General features: G+C 38.9%; 2 protein-coding genes across 4 annotated transcripts; both read right to left on the bottom strand.

The window, feature by feature from the left end:
* Positions 1 to 507: 507 nt before the first annotated feature.
* Positions 508 to 10,425, bottom strand: LOC113092781 (SUMO-conjugating enzyme UBC9-B-like). Of its 2 annotated transcripts, none has more exons than XM_026258521.1 (7): positions 10,274 to 10,425; positions 3,937 to 4,013; positions 3,668 to 3,751; positions 3,518 to 3,590; positions 3,334 to 3,443; positions 3,162 to 3,241; positions 508 to 1,254 (listed from the first exon to the last, which is right to left on the bottom strand). In XM_026258521.1, exons 2-7 carry the CDS (start codon positions 4,000 to 4,002, stop codon positions 1,191 to 1,193), a joined length of 477 nt encoding a protein of 158 aa, XP_026114306.1. In that variant the 5' UTR covers positions 4,003 to 4,013; positions 10,274 to 10,425; the 3' UTR covers positions 508 to 1,190. The 2 variants fall into 2 exon arrangements, with proteins under 2 accessions (XP_026114306.1, XP_026114307.1); XM_026258522.1 differs by lacking the exon at positions 10,274 to 10,425 and adding an exon at positions 9,772 to 9,792.
* A 1,073-nt stretch (positions 10,426 to 11,498) lies between these two features.
* LOC113092773 (BTB/POZ domain-containing protein KCTD5-like) lies at positions 11,499 to 19,615 on the bottom strand. 2 transcript variants are annotated; one of them, XM_026258509.1, is made up of 7 exons: positions 19,173 to 19,615; positions 16,456 to 16,564; positions 16,272 to 16,363; positions 15,077 to 15,172; positions 14,837 to 14,947; positions 13,351 to 13,476; positions 11,499 to 12,416 (listed from the first exon to the last, which is right to left on the bottom strand). In XM_026258509.1, exons 1-7 carry the CDS (start codon positions 19,512 to 19,514, stop codon positions 12,387 to 12,389), a joined length of 906 nt encoding a protein of 301 aa, XP_026114294.1. In that variant the 5' UTR covers positions 19,515 to 19,615; the 3' UTR covers positions 11,499 to 12,386. The 2 variants fall into 2 exon arrangements, with proteins under 2 accessions (XP_026114294.1, XP_026114295.1); XM_026258510.1 differs by lacking the exon at positions 14,837 to 14,947 and having other exon boundaries at positions 19,173 to 19,612.
* Between the last annotated feature and the right edge of the window lie 1,117 nt (positions 19,616 to 20,732).

Below are 20,732 nucleotides of genomic sequence, written 5' to 3'. Positions count from 1 at the left end.
AACATAAATATATCTGCTAATTGCTTTAATAAGCAAATCCTACTTGAATAGCTCAACCACAGTCTACGCAAATAGCCACAAATCATGTCCAATAAGTCTATAACATGAGATTTGAAAAGACAAAATGACTTTTCACACTTTTCATCTCCATTTTTTAAGTTACCATATTTTTTTATTCTGTACTTTGAGTAATATTCTTATTTTTGAAGCTATTCTACAATGCTGCTGTTAGTTCACTGCTATAGCTTTTTGTAATCATGAATAAGTTTATATTGTCATTAATGCTTTATAAATAAAAATGCAATATGCATGAAACATTTCTGGCATATCAACATTTAGCATCAAGAATTACTTTGGCTGTCAAGTCTCTGCTTTTAGTGAGCCGTGAGCATTAAGGTGCTGTGCAAAGTTTAAACGCCCCTTCATCGAGTTGTTTTTGAACTCAAGAACACATCTGATATATAAGAAACACATCTGATCAGGACACACATGCACGCAGTCTGCAGACGCATTTTATAGAAAGAGCTTTATTAAACATACAGACACATTCAGTGTGGACACAGGACACATGTTCCCATCAAACAAACAAGAAACCACGTAAAGCATGTTTAAGAGGATTGGACTCGGCTTCTGATGCTCACATAATTCTGGACGTTATTCGACGAATCCGCATTAGACGATAGACCACGTGGCTGGTCAGATACAAAACACGTCCAATGGAGAGGAAACTGGTCCTAGATCAGCATTCTGGAGGGAAACTTCACCGTGAGCCACTGTCCCACACACGTAACGTAATAAACCAACCTAAACCAGAGCATCGCAGGAAACACTCACTCATTCGCCAACATAATAAAATGACAAGTGTAAGCGCACACAGACAAACATGCCAAACGAATAAAAGAGCTAAAATCCCAACGGCCTGCTTCTGATCGAAGACTGAAGTCGTGAAAGTGATTTCTTACAAGCCGCTTTGAGACAAAACAAGACTTGTGGATACTGAATTGGTGAGCAAATGAACTTAAAAGGGAGGAAGAGGAGGAGCGAGTAAGAGTGTGATGTTTTGTGGTGGAGGGGATGGGTTCGGGGTCGATGGCACACACATCATGTTTTAAGTCCTTTTAGTCCCGGTCAGAAGATCGCAGGGGTATTCACATATTCCTTCTTTCCATTCTTCCAGCCCTCTGTCTCGATTACGACGGGGAGAATTTTTTGGCCTGTGCACGAACTCTCTTCTCGTACTCCACTCTATTCTGACTGTAAACACAAACATGCAGAAACATCTCACTCTCGCTGTAATGAAACTAGTGAGCTGCCTACCTAGGGAACATTATTATAAGTGTGCTCCCAAAGTAAAAGGGGTTCCAAAGACTAAGCAAAATAATGCTTCTTTATACATCTTAAAGAGCTGTACACTCATCATGTGTGTAGAAGGCAATCTCAGAATGCAATTCAATGGTATCTGAGTCAAGTATTCTTAGAAAACAGTTGTATTATTTAAAAATATAGAAGTCTATTTCCTCCACGCTTTGGTAAATCTAAATTAAAGTCTACACGTGACCTTGAACCACAAAACCAGTCTTAATTGTCATTTTTATACATATCTGAATAAAGAAGCTTTCTATTGATGCATGGTTTGTTATGATCAGACAATATTTGTCTGAGATGCAACTATTTGAAAATCTGGAATCTGAGGGTGCAAAAAAAAATCTAAATATTGAGAAAATCACTTTTAAACGGTCCAAATGAATTCTTAGCAATGCATATTACTAATAAAAAAATTAATTTGTATATATTTATTGTAGGAAATTTACAAAATATCTTCATGGAACATGATCTTTAGTTAATAACCTCATTATTTTTGGTATAAGAGAGAAATCAATAATTTTGACCCATACAATGTATTTTTGGCTTTCACTACAAATAAACCCCAGAGACTTCAGACTGCTTTTGTCCTCCAGGGTCACAAATAAAATCTAAATTGTGCGATAAAGTCATAATTAACAGATAGAACTATATCATAATTTTGTCTTTTTTTTATCATTGCTTAGCAATTCTAACATAACCAAAATGATGAAAGTCATAACTGAGATAAAATCTCAAAATTTAGATTTGATTATGGGATAAATATTCATAATTGAGATAAAACTAAAAACGATAGGAAAAGACTAAATGATGTCACACTAATCCATAATTATGACACAAAATGTCAAAACTGACATTCAAAACCATAAAACTGACACAAAAAGTCAAAATTAAGATAAATAGCATAATTAATACACAAGGTAATAAGAAAAAACTCTACATGACCTTTTATCATATCTGACTTTTGACTTGGTCTCATAATTTTGACTTTAATCTCATGATAACTTTTTTCTACTAATTTCTACTTTTTATGTCATAATTGACAATTAGAAATTATGAGAATAAAAATTATGTCAAAAAGTAGAAATTACAAGAAGAAAAGTCATAATTCGGGGGAAGTCTGAGCCTAATACAGGGGTTAAAGAAAGAAAATGTAAAATAATAATCCTGAGCATTAACTTTTTTTCCGGTAACCAGCGCAATCACTTGAAATTTGTTCTTCTAACAGTGGAAGCAACTAGCCTTCTATTTTAAGTCATAAAGATAATCGGAACAGTAAAAGGTTTGTCTTTATTTGTGTACATTCAACAAATAAAAAATTTGATGCCGCTTCCTGCCGTCTGGTTTCTTTTCGCACAGCACAAAAATGAACAGAAACTCTGCATACTAAGCTACTTGTTGCACAGGTTTTCGTTCATTTTCGTAATTTATTATTTAAGTAAAAATATATTTCTCGTATAGGCATATTTATCCGTTATTTGCACATGTAAAATTAATTTCCCAGGAAACAAATGTTAGTATTTTTACCAGTTCACAGACACTTAGCTATCCTTTCTAATTTAATTCAACATAATATGTTTCATTTAACCTCAAGTAGTGGAAATGGGCTAACCTGCACTTTCTTGTGAGTGTTTCTCATACAACATTAAGAGCGCTATTTCTGTTGGTGCCCGTGAGAAGCATCTCAAATTGACCACTTGTGAGGTTCTATTTTAAAATGCTGACGAAATCTTGGAACTGCACAATACTTAAAGTACCGTGTTCACTGCGTTTGAACACTTAGCATGCGTTTATCGTACCAGTATATGGTGTACGCCTCCGCCTGAGCCGGATCCTGTATGTTCGGTTCATTTAGGAGCTCCTGAATCCCTAACAGGATCTGAAGGAAGTAAAACAGCGAGACAAGAGTTTTTTAGAACACAACGCACTAGAATCGAATTGACTATAGAGCGAAATATAGTTTCAATGGACCTGTTTAATAGTAATGGCGGGTCTCCAGTCTTTATCCTCCTCTAGGATGGAAAGACACACCGTTCCTGACGGATAAACATTGGGATGGAACAGCGGAGGCTCAAATTTACCTACAGAAGAGAAGCAAGCACTCGTGAACAGTGATTCAGAGAGCAAGCGCTGGATATCTTTGTGCAAAGCTCACATTTCGGGGGTGATGAGGGGTAGTCATCTTTAAACAGCATCCTTAACTTAAACAGACCTCCTTCCCATGGAGTCTAGAGAGTGATAGAGAGAGATCTCACATGATGCTTCAGCGGATTAATCAAATCAAAGCTTAAACAGACAATCTTACCCCCTTCTTTCCTGGAATAGCACATTCCCAGTTCATAAGATTCATGGTACCATCAGGGTTCTTCGTAGGCACAGCCACAAAGCCCTGGGGACATATTGTCGAGACAAAAGTGTTAACTGAGAACCAGAGGATTCAGTGCATAGGGTTCATAATAGAATGTATTTCGTAGTATATATCCAGAAGTGAGCAATTTTAAGTGTGCACAGGATTAAACTCATTGTTGTGTGGATTGCAAGTATATTTATTAGAAGAATACAAGGGTTACTCACGAATGGATGGTCTTTCCGCCACGCTTTGCGCTCTTGTGCAAGTCGACTCAGAGCAATGCCAGACATGACCACTGATCCTATGGAGAAATATATATTTAAAGGAGTATATGCTGAAAAAATAAAGCAGAAACAATTGTAATACATTTAGAAACTAGAATACTTATGGTTTTTATGGAATATTTATATTATGGAATATCGTTAGATCATTTATAGAATAATTCATATTTAGAATATTTATAGTGGCCAACATATAAACCTGCCTGAGACAGATACACATGAGAAAAGTTATAAGGACATTAATGCTAAAACTTTTTTTTTTTTTTTTTTGCATGCCAAAGCTATTTTAAGTAGACAGGCAAAATTATGTCAGATAAATTATATATACTATATATTACACACACACAAAGATATATATCACAACGATATAATAAAAGTTTTAACTATAAATTATGATGTACCGTAGATTCTTTCACAACATTTTGTTTACAAGATTTTGTTTACAAGGTTTTTAAGTTCTCATAATAGCATCATAGCATATGTTCGTTCTACACTATGACAAAATAGAATTGTAACTCCACATTATGAAACATCTCGGTTACGTATGTAACCTTGGTTCCCTGAATAGGGAACGAGATGCTGCGGTGACGTCACCACGTATGGGAACACCTCTGGTGTGACGAATGTCTGAAGCCCTATACCATCCCGCCAATCCTATTGGCCAAATGGCGCATAGCACCACCCTGCGCATGCGCACGCATGATATACCTGGGTGCAGCGCGCCATTTCGCTCAGATTTCATGACTGAAGATGAAGAGTTATCAAGGTACGGAACGGCCAGAACCGCAGCATCTCGTTCCCTATTCAGGGAACCAAGGTTACATACGTAACCGAGATGTTCCCTATCATAGGTCACTTCGATGCTGCGGTGACGTCACCACGTATGGGAACGATATACCAAAACGCCTGACGTACCTGATAACTGAGATCAGAGGAAGCATCTGCTCAAGCGGAGAGAACCCGGGAGCCAGGAGCCATCCTCACATCCAGACTGTAGGACTTGATAAAAATGCTCGGTGAGGACCATCCTGCCGCAGCACAGATATCATCCATAGAAGATCCACTGAGAAAAGCTTGAGAAGAAGCCACAGCTCAAGTGGAATGAGCCTCAATTCCTAAGGGCGAAGCGAGTCCGCGCGCCTCATAGGCCAGAGAAATTGCCTCCACCAGCCAATGGGACATGCGCTGCTTTGTAACCGCATGGCCCTTACTTTTATGTCCAAAACAGACAAACAGCTGGTCAGATTCATGCCAAGGGGCTGTACGATCCACATAAGTCTTTAAGCTCTCACAGGGCAAAGACTTAGATCTCTTGATCCAGCCTCAGCAGGTGAAAAAGCTTCCAGGAACACTTACTGAAAGCGAAAGAGGTTAGATGCGACCTAGGAACATAGTTAGGCCTGGGCCGCAGCAGCACCTTCACAGAGCCCGGTGCAAATTCCATGCATGAGGGTGAAACAGAAAGAGCCTGTAAATCCCCAACTCTCTTGAGGGAGGATAAAGCCATGAGAAGAAATGTCTTAGTGTCAAGAATTTATACGATACGGGCTCCAAGGGCTCAAACGGATGCCCTGATAAACCTAGCAACACAAAGGATAAACCCCATGAAGGAACTCGAACAGGGCGGAAAGGCCTCAGCCGTCGCGCACGCTGTATGCAACGAGAAACTAATGGATGACGCCCCATAGAGGCACCGCCTAAGTATTCGTGGTAAGCTGAAATGGCTGCCACGTAAACCTTAAAAGTGGCTGGTGTTACGCCATCCGAAAAACAATCCTGGAGGAACTCCAGCACTGAAGCCACTGGGCAGTAAACTGGATCCACATTACGATTGCCACACCAGGCTGTAATCAGTCTCCACTTGAAAGCATATAAGCGTCTCGTAGAAGCTGCTCTAGAATTCAATATAGTCTCAGCGGTTCCAACAGAAAGACCGGGACATACTAATGCACTCCGCTCAGTGGCCACGCCCACAGTTTCCACAGATCCGGCCTCGGGTGCCAAATCAGCCCCTGTGCTTGTGATAATAAATCTTGCCTGAGGGGAATCTCCACGGAGAGCCCGCTAGCAGACTGATAGATCCGCAAACCACGGCTGCGTGTGCCATCGCGGAGCCACCAGCAGCAGCTGTTCCACTCTGTCCCGCCGTATTCTGCATAATACCGCTGGGATCAAATGAATCGGAGGAAAGCATACAGACTGGTCCTGGGCCAGCTGTGAGCTAATGCATCCACGCCCAGGGGCGATGGGGGGCATAGGGAGAACCATAGCGGGCAATGCGTAGTCATGTTAGACGCGAATAAATCCACTTTCGCTTTGCCGAATACCCACCATAAAAGATTCACCGTCTGGAGGTGTAATCTCCATTCTCCCTGTTCCAGAGCCTGTCTGGATAGCATATCCGCTCCGAAGTTCAAACGTCCGGGGACATGAACAACTCGGATCGACAGAAATTTTCTCTGAGACCAGAGAAGAACATGTCTCGCCAGCCTGCACAGGGGGCGAGAGCGTAATCCTTCCTAATGATTCAGGTATGAGACAAACGCTGTGTTGTCTGATCTGAGCAGCACAAGACGGCCAATCAGCAGATTCGCGAATTACTGGAGAGCCAGAAAACTGCCAGTAATTCCAACCGGTTTATATACCAACTGCGTTGTGCAGCTGTCCACACTCCATGGGCTGATAGCCCTTGACAAACAGCTCCCCAACCGGTCAAAGACGCATCCGTCGTGACGGTCTCTGGGAAAGCTCAATCTCCAGCCGAACCCCGGTAGGAGAAACTCGGTTGGCATCCATAGTTTTAACGACATCACACAACTCCGTGTCACCGAAATCGTCGGATGCGGAAGACAACGGGGTGAAATATTTCGTCTTTCCGCCCACTTTTCCACTGAAAAGGGGCGCATGTGAAGTAACCCCAGACAAATTACGGGGAATGCCGCTGTCAATCGTCCAAGTGGTTAACAGATGGAGGCCCTGGAGCCGCAACGGGGCCAGAGCTACATCCATGCACTGAGAAGTACGGGGTCTACGACTTCTATAGCCCCTTTGCTCAGCAGAGTTGACATCTCCTGTCACAACACTGCTATTACCATCAGTCTACCACCGTGGAAAGAATTCAGCGGAAAGAGGCGGGCCTCTAAAAAGCGAATTGGTGTATCCGTGACAATTGTGCGTAACACCCATTGAGAAATGCCGGGCAAGCGTTACACGCGACCCAAAACGATACTAGCAGTTTCTCAAATTTCCGCTTTCTGCAACGTTGTCATACACAATGTCCGTGCACGGAAAAGCCTGCGGCATTCGTGCACAGGGGAAGTGTATGCATAAGAGCTATTGCGTCCCGTTGTGTATAATCCTGAACGTGTCCACGGCAGGAATTAGACCAACGAATTGAACATCACGCTCTGCCGCTAACTAAAACGGCGGCTGTGCGAGCCGTCATAAATGGGTCGTCTGTGTAAGACCCTAGAATCACCCCTCAAAATCTGAAAGCTGGATTGCGCAGTGTCTGAGGGATTATTAGTTATTATTTATGCCTGGCGTCACAGCCCGATCCAATGCTGCTCGAAGCGCTGTTTGCTGCGAGACAGTCAATGTCAGAGCGTAGGGACTGCAGTGAGTGTGTTAGATGCGCATTAGCGGTCCAACAGCACTCTATAGTGGAGGGCACAGTCCCTGGCGAACATGAAGTAAAGCGCATGCGTAAACTCGCTGCGTTTCGTTGTGTATAATCCTGAAGCGTATCCACGGCAGGATTCAATTCACCAAGATAAAAATCGGGCCACGTCGCCATTGCGAGAACGTGGCGGCTGTATGAGCAGTCATAAACTGGCCATCTTTGCCAGCCTTTTGTACCGCCCCTCAAACTCTGAAGGCTGGATTGTGCAGAGTGTCTGAGGGGGCGCTCAAATAATAACTCAATCCAATGATGCTCGAGGTGCCTTTGCTGCGAGACAGTCAATGTTAGAGCATGGGGACTGCAGTGAGAGGGTTGGATGTGCATTAGCGGTCCAACAGCACTCTCTAGTGGAGGGCACAGACCCTGGCAAACATAGAAGGAAAGCGCAAGCGTCAAACTCGCCGCGTTTCGTTGTGTATAATCCTGAAGCGTGTTCACGGCAGGATTTAATCCAACAAGATGACAGTAGGCCACGCCGCTAGCGAGAACGTGGCAGCTGTGGGAGCCATCATAACTGGCCATATTCGCCAGTCTCTCGTGGCGTCCCTCAGACTCTGAAGGCTGAATAGTGCAGAGTGTCTGAGGGGCGCTCAAATGATAGCTCAATCCAATGATGCTCGAGGTGCCTTTGCTGCGAGACAGTCAATGTTAGAGCGTGGGGACTGCAGTGAAAGGGTTGGATGTGCATTAGCAGTCCAACAGCACTCTCTAGTGGAGGGCACAGACCCTGTCAAACATGAAGTAAGGCGCATGCGTCAAACTCGCTGCGTTTCATTGTGTATAATCCTGAAGCGTGTTCACGGCAGGATTTAATACAACAAGAAAACATTAGGCCACGCCGCTAGCGAGAACGCGGCAGCTGTGTGAGCCGTCATAAACTGGCCATATTTACCAGCCTCTTGTGGCGTCCCTCAGACTCTGAAGGCTGAATAGTGCAGAGTGTCTGAGGGGGCGCTCCAATAACAGCTCAGTTCAGTGACGCTCGAAGTGCTTGTGCTGCGAGACAGTCAATGTTAGAGCGTGGGGACTGCAGTGAGAGGGTTGGATGTGCATAGCAGTCCAACAGCACTCTTCAGTGGAGGGCACAGACCCCGGCAAACATAGAAGGAAATGCATGCGTCAACTCGCTGTGTTTCGTTGTGTATAATCCTGAAGCGTGTCCACGGCAGGATTTAAACCAACAAGATAAACATAGGGCCACGCCGCTAGCGAGAACGCGGCAGCTGTATGAGCCGTCATAAACTGGCCAAATTCGCCAGTCTCTTGTGCCGTCCCTCAAACTCTGAAGACGAATTGTGCAGTGTCTGAGGGGCGCTCAAATAACAGCTCAGTTCAGTGACGCTCGAAGTGCTTGTGCTGCGAGACAGTCAATGTTAGAGCGTGGGGGAGAACGAGAGGCTTCTCGTAAAGAACCGTAATAAGAGAATGAAATTTTTCCCGAAATAGACACGACTCGATACGTCTAGACGAGACTAGGTCGCGGCGGAGTTAGGCGCGATCCGTTTGGCTAAAGAGGTAGTCAAACGGCATCGCTATATAATAGCATGTCACTAAATCGTGGCAAAAACCCGCGCCGTTCGTGATATGCGCTGATAAGGCTGCTTCCAGGACCTCGAACCTCTTGGTGGAGGTCCGTGAGAAGGGTAGTTTATCCACCGCGTGGATAGCCACATATTAGCACACTGAGAAAGGGGAAGCGCGTTTCTCCTGTCCGCTCGGAGGGAGAGAACCGCTTATGCCGGTCAGAGCCTACTCTGAGTAGAAGCTGCGGTTTAGACAACATAGTATAAAGCAAAACTGCTCTGATTAACGCGCTCGAGTAGGGGAGAGCGAGCAAGTGGAAAATCCAGTGCATCACTGTACTCATAGTCAAGCCGCACATATCGCCCCTAACCAACACCTCGTGCGGGGCCTCGGCGACCGCAGAAGCGAACGGTGGGGGTTAGACGCGAGGCGACTGAAGAAATAGACTCCAGAGCGCGGATTACTTTCTTATTTTACCATAGCCGTAGGCTATCACAGAGAGAACATGAGAGAGGCTGCAAACGAATCTCTCATGAGTGCCTCCCTGTGATAAACCCATATACGGCTCTTACCTTTCGTTGACTCATCGCGTCCGCGAAAGAGGAGTTAACACTGCTCGAAGAAAATCGCTGGAGAACGCGAGATGATAGGGCACAGATGATTCGCTATTCCTGAAGGAATGAAATCTGAGCGAAATGGCGCGCTGCACCCAGGTATATCATGCGTGCGCATGCGCAGGGTGGTGCTATGCGCCATTTGGCCAATAGGATTGGCGGGATGGTATAGGGCTTCAGACATTCGTCACACCAGAGGTGTTCCCATACGTGGTGACGTCACCGCAGCATCGAAGTGACCTATGATAGGGAACCACAATCAAGGAAGGTTTTAACTTCACATTGTGACATCATTAAATGTAAACAGATACGGAGTCGCGCGCTGGAAAGCGGTTCACGAGCGCGCGGGACAAAGAGACTCGACTTCCTTTGACGCGAGGGAGCGCGCGTTCACACAGCAACCGTTCCAAACAAAACCGATGCGAGCGTCTACCGGCCAGCAAACACAAAAACCACCCACCCTCGTGTATCCCAGTGTTATTCGACTTCTGGGCCCGCTTACTCGAAGCGTGTCTAACTCGGAACCGAAGCTGTGAAGTTTCCCTCCCGAAAACACATTCGGTTCTGAAGCAGTCTGATCAGGACCGGCAGCACGACACGCAGATCGCCTGCAGGGAAAATCGGGATCGGTTGAAATAACGCGAATGCTGTCCGTTCAAACGATTGAATTGGTGATATTTTAGCTTAGATTTACAGGTGCCATGTGTTTGGGAAAATTATACATTGTCTTTACCCTTTTTTTTGTTGGAAACAATTCAGAGCAGGCATTCCTTTAGACTGCTAATATTTAAAGGGACAGTGCAAGAATAAAATCTATCTATCTATCTATGCAAATATATTAATTAACTAATTAATAAACAAAATGCAGAATACAGTTTAAAAAAAAACATTGATGGTTGATAATCTGGCAGGTTTTCTAGCCAAACATATACCGGTAGCCTATATATATATATATATATATATATATATATATATATATATATATATATATATATTGTTTATTAATTCTTATTCTTATAATTAATATATATATATATATATATATATATATATATATATATATATATATATATATATATATATATATATATATATATATATATATATATATATATATGAATTTCCAATTAATATTTCAATATATTTTAAATGCTATTATAGTATTTGTTAATATTTTGAATTAGCTTTTATTTTGTTGTCATTTTAATTTTTAGTCATTTTGCTATGTGCTTCTGTCATTTTCATTAGTCATTAATATTTCTATTTGGCTTTATTTTTATTTCAATTTTAGTCATTTTTGTGCTTGCAAAAAATTAAGTAAAAAGCAAAATTGCTAACTATTTAAAAAAGATGTATTTTTTTTTTTATTAAAAAAGATTTTTAATATATAGCTTTAATTTTGTTTTATAAATTGAAATTTTTCCACAATGGCAGCAAAAACACAGACACATGACTATTTGTTAAAAATGCATTTGTATCTTAAAAGTGTGCGGATGCATGTTGCTACATTCAGCTACTTCAGTGTGACATGATTTTGCAGTACAGGCATTTTCAAAATGACATACAAATGCACTGTTACCTTATAATATATATCAAAATGTGCATGATCAGGAAAGGCAAGGTGTCATTAAAATGCTTCACATAACCTGTCTCTCCTCTTGGTGGACAGACAGAAAAGCTCCTTCCCTTTAAGGTCCAGCCAAGGTTTCAGTATTAAGACACACTAACACATTTCTTAACTGATACCTATAAAATATTGCTTAATAATAGCAGTAGTGCAAAAGCGATAATTTTTTAAAAGGAGTAAGAAAAAAAAAACATACAGGTTTCCAGTCAAATGTGTTGTAGTGATATACACTATCATTCAAAAGTTTGGGTTCAGTAAGATTTTTTATTTTTATTTATTTATTTTGCAAGAAAATAATACTTTTATTCGCTTGAGCAGCAAATCAGTGTATTAAAAGGATCATGTGACTGGTGTAGTGATGCTGAAAATTCAGCTTTGGTCACAGGAATAAATTGCATATTACAAAATATCACAGTAGAAAAATTTGAAGTTGTAATAATAATTAACATTATTACTGTATTTTCCCATCACATTATTGTAGACATTACTTAACAAAAACACTGAGAAATCTTCCCATCCCCGGACTTTTGAATGCTAGTAATCTAAAATCTCAACACTAGGAAATATTACTAAGCTCTACAATCTTGCATAAAAATTTGTGCCCAACCATGGTGCTACTGCAAAACTTGTACTGCTGTTCAAAATCTTTATTTTCGCAACAGGTGGGTAGTGATTCAAAGCGACCTGTCCATTTCCTTTCGATCCCTGAGATTGACATGGGTCCAGTTTCCCAGATCCTGACCAGAGAATCCAAATCAGTCTCTGAATCCATCTCAGTTTAAATTCAGATGAACAGGCACCATAAAGACTGGATTACAGTGGATGTGCTCTTCTTGTGCTGCTTGCGTGCGTCAGGTGTCCAGTGCTCTCGAGGCGTGAAGAGAACAAGCTCATGGAATGTTCTAGAAAGAACTGATGCATCTCTAAACATGGCAGCTCTAGATCATCATATTCTAGAACCGCGCTCCTGTAGAATCTGAGGGGGAAACGACAGAGGATTTAGATAATACGACAAAAGATTACTAATCTGTCACCAATACCCTAAAACACAACAGTTTGGAATAACATACTATTCCCAATATTCCTGAAGACTTTAGTATGTACACTACTGTTCAAAAATACGGTAAAATCAGTAATATTGTGAAATATTATTACAGATAAAAATGACTGTTTTCTGTGTGAATATATTGTAAAATGTAATTTATTTCTGTGATGCGCAGCTTAATTTCCAGCATCATTACTTCAGTCTTCAGTGTCACATGATCTTCAGAAATCATGAGAATATTCTGATTCTGATGCTCAAGAAGCATTTCTGGTTATTATCACAATTGAAAACAGTTATGCTGCTTCATATTTTTGTAAAAACTGGGGATACAAGATCCTTTGATGAATATAAAGTTCAAAAGATCAGCATTTTTGTTTATATATATATATATATATATATATATATATATATATATATATATATATATATATATATATATATTTGTGACGTTATAAATGTCTTTCCTGCTGCTTTTGACCAATTTAATGTATACTTTCTAATAAAAGTAATCATTTAAATAAAATAACGGTAGTATATACTCTGCATAATATGATTTTCTGTATGCACATAATCCAAGGACATCCTACAATTACTACGTTTCCAGAAATAAACCAAAAGTGATATCCATTATGATTTGAATGACTGACTGACTTATACATAAGAATGCATGCAATCAATACAATTATGTGATTGTATGCTTGAATGGAGGACATGTGACCAATGCTATAAGGTCAAAACCATACTGTTTCACATACTTGTATTAGTGTATAAGTATTCGTCAGTATTCCAGATATACTGTGCAATACACTGTAAGTAGTGTGTTAGTAATGCATTTAGAACACAACCAAACACACATGCTGCTTACCTTGGCTTTCTCACTGGGTTGAGTGTTGCTGCTGTATGATTGGTTGTGCAGCTCCTTAGAAACAACACACAAGAACTCCGACTGATCTTCATTACCATAGTTATAGGAGGATCCGATACTGACCAACTACACAAAACACAAATGAGAGGCATGGAGAGGAACAGACAGAGATCAGCAACAGTCCTCATTGAGTGACTATAGATATAGTTAAAGAAATAGTTCACCCAAAAATCTAAATTCACTGAATATCCGATCACCCCCAGCCCATCCAGGATGTTTGTTTCTTCATCCGAACAGATTTGGAGCATATCGCATTACATCACTTGCTCACCAATGGATGCTCTGCAGTGAATGGGTGCCGTCAGAATGAGAGTCCAGAGAATCCTCTATACATAATATTGCTTTCGCCAGTGAAAAAGTTGTTTTGTCTGAATTAGGAGGGAAATATGCAAACACTGTTTATAAGGAAAAACTGTCCAAAAACCGCTCTAAAGAACAAATTAGGAGGTTTTTTGAGAGGACAACAGCAGATGGTCTTTTTTCATAGAAAGAAGTGTTATGGATTATGGACTCATATTTTGGCCTGAAAAAGTTAAAGTCAAATTTTAAAGTTAAATGATGGGTTTGTTTCTTACACAAACACAGCTTTTTATTTCACAAGACGTTAATATGAATTGTAGTGATGTGGATTAATTGTTGATTATTGTGATGTTTTTATCAGCTGTTTGGACTCTCATTCTGACGGCACCCATTCACTGCAGAGCATCCGTTGCTGATCAAGAGACATAACACTACATTTATACAAATGTTCTGATGAAGAAACAACTCATCTACATCTTGGATGGGAGAGGGTAAATGCATTTTCAGGACATTTTCCTTTTTAGGCGAACTACTCCTTTAAAGTGACAGTCCACCAAAAATGGCAATGATTATGAGTCACTGGAAACATTTCATCTGCTGTAACTGTTAAATCTCATTGGAGTTTGCTTTATTCAAATGGAGGTTTGACATCAGTGATGATTGCTCATAGAAAAATAGCATTTGGCATATTTTAAAAAGAACAAAAACAACTGTGACTCAATAGCTATTTATGACTGTAATTTAATTGTGATTTCATTCATTTATTAAGCTATGTGTGTCATTTTTTGGAGCTTGATGGCAATGATTCCCATTCACTTTCATTGTGTGTGAACAGTATGAAAAGTGCATAAATTATCGTAATAATGAAGTTCAGATTTTGAACCGGTCATCTTTAGGTGAACAACCCCTTTCACAAAAATAAAAACATTTAAATTGTCAACATGCATAGGAATGCATTTGCATGCAGACTTGTTAAAACACCTGGTAACACTTTTAAGCATGCAGAACACATGTGTATCACCAACATCTGTGTAGGAAACAGCATTCACTGTGACAATTGCAATCAAAATCAAACTTGTGACAGCATGCATTGGTTAGTGGGAGGACAGGGGATCATTGGACACACCTCTCCACTGTGGGCGGGGTGAGTTTGGCTTGACTCCTCCCCCTTCACCTCTCGAGACACAATCAGGAAAAACTCTGACTTCTGGGCCCGCCCATAACCTACACTGACAAGCTGCAACAACCAATCAGAGCGTAAGGCAGGGCCTGCATCACACACGGCAGCTCAGCTGAAGCGGCGGGAGCGATTCTGATTGTTGTGGAGCGTGAATAAACAAATGAACTAAAGGTGGGTTTGATTTACCTGCTCGAACTTCCATCCGTCTGACATGGTCGAGACCATCTGAGTAAGTTCTTCCTCTTGACACTGTAACACTCTGTAAACATGCTTGACCGGTGTCTGAAAACAGAGACAAGGATGGTGAAATACAGTATGTAAAACATTTGTCCTTCATCTACATCATAAAATAAAGAAATGTAATTTAAAATAAATTAAATATATGTTGATTTGCTCACTGCCTGTTTATGCTTGAAAAATATTTCCACAGATTTAGTTCATCACATTAACTATCTATATGTTTTTACCTTCATTTTTAACAATACATCTTATTTTCTCAGTTTCCCTATATATATATATATATATATATATATATATATGTGTGTGTGTGTGTGTGTGTGTGTGTGTGTGTGTCTGTGTGCATAAAACATTCATAGCTTACATTTTTAATTCCATCATACATTTTTAAGTGTTTATATTATCTGAGGCCACTGTATATTGAATATTTAGAGTTAAATATAATTTTATATGTCATGCAGTTAAGTTATGGCAAGTTATTATTCTGGCAAATTACTGCAAGTAGTTTTAATGTTTTAAGAATAAGGGAAATATTTTGCTCCATGAAGTAAAAATATAATTTACATTAGTCAAAGTTTCCAGCAGCATAAGCAATTTAACTTTAACTTTCCCTGAACCTAGAATAAATCTTTTGACATTAATGTAATTATTGTGCCAATGACATTACTGTATTGTGATGATGAATCATCAGGGTTGCAATCATTAACTAAAACTAAAAAAAAAACATTGTTCATTGAAATAAAGCTGAAATTACATACAAAACTAATATTATATGAAAAACTATTAGATAAAAAAAAATTGAAATAAGTTTAAGCTGAAGCTCTAAAACTGCTAAAAGGAAATAAAAACTAAAACTCAACCTAAAAAAAAAAAACAACAAAAAATATACTGAACATAAATGGAAATATTAAGAAAAAACAAATAAAAATGACAAAAGCACATAATACAATCACTGAAAAATAAAATAAAAAGAACGAAAAACTGAACTAAAGCATTAGACTAATAAAACTGTATACAAATAAGATTAAAAATAACAGCGTGAATCGCCCACACAGCATATCTCTGTTTAAAGTCTGCTTTGAATAAAGGATCTAAAAATAAATGGTAAAGGACAAGTGAATTGTGTGTGTTCCTGTTCCCTTACATGTGTCCTCTTGCCTTCTCTTTCATTGATCTTTTCTTTGATGAGTTTTATTAATGATGTGATGTTGTAAAACTCGGCTTCTTCAAGAGCTCCTGAGACACACACACACACACACACACAGACAGAATGAAAGCTACAATCACAGTCTCAATCATGTCAGTTTGACTGGGGAAAAACGCCGTACCCTCCTCCGTCAGGTTCTTGTTGAGGACCAGCTTCCCATGTCTGAGGTAATTCAGCACAGGCCCGAAATAAATGGGATCCCTGTCAATCAAATACGCCCCGGACTCATCCTACAGTAGAAACCAATAGACCAAGAAAGAAACATTATTAATGTATCATTATATATAGCCTACGGAATTAATGCTTTAGCAACTATTGAAAAAAAAACAATGCTACATAAAGGGTGAAAATCAAGTTCTCATTCTCAAAACCGTGTGTTTTTGTTTTAGCATATAGCGTGCGCGTCTGCAAACACTGAGAGAGGAGAAGCATTAGAGGAAAGTGAGTTTAAACATTAATGCTCTGTGCGTGTGTGTCTGTCTGTAATGGCACGCAGGCCACAGTCATTAAAAAATAATGGTATACGCACATGCACGAGAAATCACAGCCCATACAACCTTCAACCAGGACGATTCAAACAGTGAGTAAGGCTCAAATCACTCTTTTATCAAAACTGGGGCACAAACAGCCTGAAGTGATTTCCCAGAGCCTCAGAGACTTTAAAGGGTTAAAGCCCCTAGAGAGCAGGATTATTCTGGATTAGGGTTATTTTGAGATTACCGCCTGAGATTTGAGAGATGAGAGGAGGTGAGACAGCCGGGGCTGCGCGAACCCAAAAACAATGTGCCACATGCTGTGCAAATGGCAAAAATTTATTTTATTTTTGTTGTAGTGCAATGATATCACTTTAATATGCACTTAAATTGATCTTTATGTTATAAGATTTAAAGAAGTAGTGTGTGTTTGTCGCCTCCAAACAAAATAACAAAAATAATGACTGTTACCAACATGTTTTCCAAAACTGCCCCGCCCTAATCTGGGATTGGTTGAACAGACATGTAGATCCGCCCCCAAATACACACTATTGGTGGAGTAATAAACCGGGTAAGGTTCTGGTAACTACAAATAACTTACTTTATAATATCTCAGCATATTAGAAGATTATTGCTAGGATAAAGTATTTTAACAAAAAAAAATACTTTGGCTTATTTATAATAAATTCAAACACTGTGCAATAAGTTCATAGACTGTAGAAAATAATTTTCACCCATTTAACATGCCACAATAATGGTATTTCTACTCAGTTTTTAATAATAGTTTTATATATTTTATCGGTTTTCTGATTCATATGGGATATTTAATAATACAAGCAAGTACTTCATCTTTATATTACAAAATATTTATTTTCATCCATTAAGTGTCACCACAATGCAGTTTCTACTTAGTTTTAAATTTTTATTTATTTAAAAAAATATATTTTACTTATATATTGTATTTATTTGATCAGTTTTGTGATTCACAGTGGTTGCATAAAGTTTTAACGTGATTTTACACACACACACAAAATCCAGTTTGGAGTAGGTAGTCAGACTGATTCAGTCATTTTAAATAATAGTAAAAAATGTTTTACATTAAACCAATTAATTTAGACGTAACCAAATTTTTTCAAAGTTGTAAATAAAAATGATTGGAAAATACTATTTCGGTTTTTCTATTTAATATTTTTACATTTAATTCAATGTGTTACTTGCCATTAATTTGTATTTCAATTAGCAATTTCTGAATGAAAATCGTTTCTACACTAGATTTTTTACAGGGCACATTTTAGTTGAACAAAATATTTTATTCACAGTGCATTTTTGGAAGCAAAAAAAAAGAAAAGATAAAAAACAGATTCTAATATTTTTTTTTGAAAACAATTAAAAGGCACAAACGTATCACAAGCCTACACTTGATCTTTTCCTGATCTGACCCATGCAGTGTAACCCTCCACCCTGATCTCTGACACATCTCAGGTGCATAAGCAGGATTGTGTCCAGATTACAAGGCAAAACTGGAGCAGATGTGCTGATGATGTCATTGCACGGTCACCCCAGAATGCCACAAACAAACAAGGTGCCACAATCCACCCACATGGCACATCTTCCCAGCCATGAACACTCACAGAGAACAACAGAAGAGACCTTGTTCTGGGACTGAGAGAGGAGGGGTGGAGCAGACAGTAAAAGTGGGCTTGTTCGTGTCCATCCGACAGGAAAACAACTCTAGACAAAAACAACCATCTGGACAAGCCCCAAATGACCATAGACAATACAAATAAGTCTATACAACAATATAAGCGATTATGAACTAATGATATTAAATAACAACTAGATTCAGCTTCATACTCATGACCCATTTTAAAGAAACTCCTCAGAATTGAGAAGACAGAGCTTTTGGGTTATGTAAGCATTTTAAAAAAAAAAACAATTAATGTACAGCTTTCAGCTTTGGTTTTATTTACATTACAGCATTTTTACATTGCTTATATTTTTGGTTTTAAATCACTATCTGTAGATGCACTTTTATAATAATGTTAATTTATTAATTATTACAATAGGATAATAACAGGTTTGCATAAATAAAATGGTATATTTTTTTACAATTTAATTGCATAAATGATAGCAATATAATAGTATTATAAACTTGAAATGAAATAGGTTTTAAAGAGGTTGTATGTCAGGCTGATTTCAAAGACTTCTACACTCTCTAACCTACTTTTCACAGCCATTCTTTATAAATTACTTATAAATTAACTAAATAAATAAATGGTCTGGCTTGCATTCATCTAGACTAATTATATTAGCTGCACTGGCGAAATGATCTCTCAGTGAAATAAATCAGACTGTAGTTACTTACCTTATCAGAATCGAGGTCCGGTTCCGCTTGGCACAGCCGGAACAGGAATGATTTGGGGTCCCGACACAGCGTCTGTCTGGTGGTCAGAAAATACGTGCCACCGACGTTCAAACGGACCCACTTGGAGGATCTGTGGTTGATGTTTTGCACCGGTGACCGGTCCTGGCCGCTGATCTCGCCGTGACTCTCGGCCATCCTGCGCGCGCTGCTCTGCTGAAATGCGTAACGGTGACCGCGCGCCTCTCCCACGGAGCAGAGGAACAAACACCCCTCACTTTTGTGTGTGTGTGTGTGTAACTCGAGACACTGAAAAGGCACGAGCTGTGTTGTTATGTGCGACATCTAGATGTATGCTACTGTAGCTTTTACGATTGCTTTGCTAGTGATTCGAAATGATTTTGAACCGATACTTTTTTTTGTGAACCGCTGAGCAAAGTGTTTGAGAATCACTCATCTGAATAATAATTCAACAAAACAATTTACAATAAAATTGTTAGACGGTAACATCATAAAAAATAATATTGGGATTAATTATCGACATTAAAATAAGGTTATTTTATTTTTGTAATATTACAAAATAATAATAAATAAATAAGATTTTACTTTTATCAGTTTTGTGATTCACAATGGTTGTGTAAAGTGCAATGAATTTGCAATCATAAGTTTTAACGTGATTTACCACTGCATTTTTTTTTTTTTTTTTTTTTTTTTTTTTGAGTAGGTATACAGTCAGGCTGATTCAGTCATATTAAATAATACTGCTATTTTTTATTTTTACATAAAACCATTTAATTAGCTGTAACCAAAATTGTTCAAAGATGCAAGTCAAAATTATTGGAGTATGTTTTACAAGAAAATTCTATTTCGGTCTTTCTACTAAAAATGTTTACATTTAATTCAATGTGTTACTTGCCGTTAATTGGTAATTAATCGTGAAAATTAGCAAATTCTAAATGAAAATTGTTTCTACACCAGATTTTAGTTTAACATTTTCAATATTAGTGAATTTTTAACTCGGTTCTTAAAAGGTTGAAGTGAATCGTCCGAAAGAACCGATTCGACATCAAGATTCGTATTTATTAAAGGAACGGTTCACATCCAGAATGAAAATTATATCACCATTTTCTCACCTTCCACTTGTTCCAACCCTGTACGAGTTTCTTTTTTCTGTTGAAAACAAAATGTTTTTATCCGAACAGTTGATTTCCATGGTGTGTGTTTTTCCTGCTATGGAAGTCAATGGTGCCCATCAACATTTTCTAAATATATTTTGTGTTCAACAGAACAAAGAAACCCAGGTTTAGAACAAGTGGATGACAAAATTTTCGTTCTGGAAGTGAATTACTCCTTTAATGCTACAGATCCAGATTTGAATCCATGGGATTTAAAACGTGGATGTGTTTAAATAGTGAGAAACATGTCTAAACAGCTGTTTTCCCCCTCTGCATTACGGGTGCAATACTTGTAATTAAACCTTTATTTGTTCATCATATGATGCCTGTGATTCTCAAAAGGCCAATGGTTTTGAGACAGAGCCCATATATGAGACTGGAAGGCTCC

Source organism: Carassius auratus, unplaced genomic scaffold (genome assembly GCF_003368295.1).
Source record: "Carassius auratus strain Wakin unplaced genomic scaffold, ASM336829v1 scaf_tig00214714_1_2670353, whole genome shotgun sequence".
Lineage (NCBI taxonomy): Eukaryota > Metazoa > Chordata > Actinopteri > Cypriniformes > Cyprinidae > Carassius > Carassius auratus.
Note: the sequence above shows the minus strand (reverse complement) of the source record. Positions and strands in the feature narration are given on the sequence as shown.

Bases quoted from the DNA above. Each gene is read 5' to 3' on its own strand.
- LOC113092781 (XM_026258521.1), bottom strand. From the start codon at position 4,002: ATGTCTGGCATTGCTCTGAGTCGACTTGCACAAGAGCGCAAAGCGTGG. The intron at 3,242-3,333 runs GTCCATTGAAAC...TACTTCCTTCAG, and splicing joins CCGCCATTACTATTAAACAG to ATCCTGTTAGGGATTCAGGA. The intron at 1,255-3,161 runs GTACGATAAACG...TTGTGTTTACAG, and splicing joins GAGGCGTACACCATATACTG to TCAGAATAGAGTGGAGTACG.
- LOC113092773 (XM_026258509.1), bottom strand. From the start codon at position 19,514: ATGTCGCACATAACAACACAGCTCGTGCCTTTTCAGTGTCTCGAGTTA. The intron at 16,565-19,172 runs GTAAGTAACTAC...TTTCTACTGTAG, and splicing joins CGGACCTCGATTCTGATAAG to GATGAGTCCGGGGCGTATTT. The intron at 15,173-16,271 runs GTAAGGGAACAG...CTCTGTTTTCAG, and splicing joins GAGAAGGCAAGAGGACACAT to ACACCGGTCAAGCATGTTTA.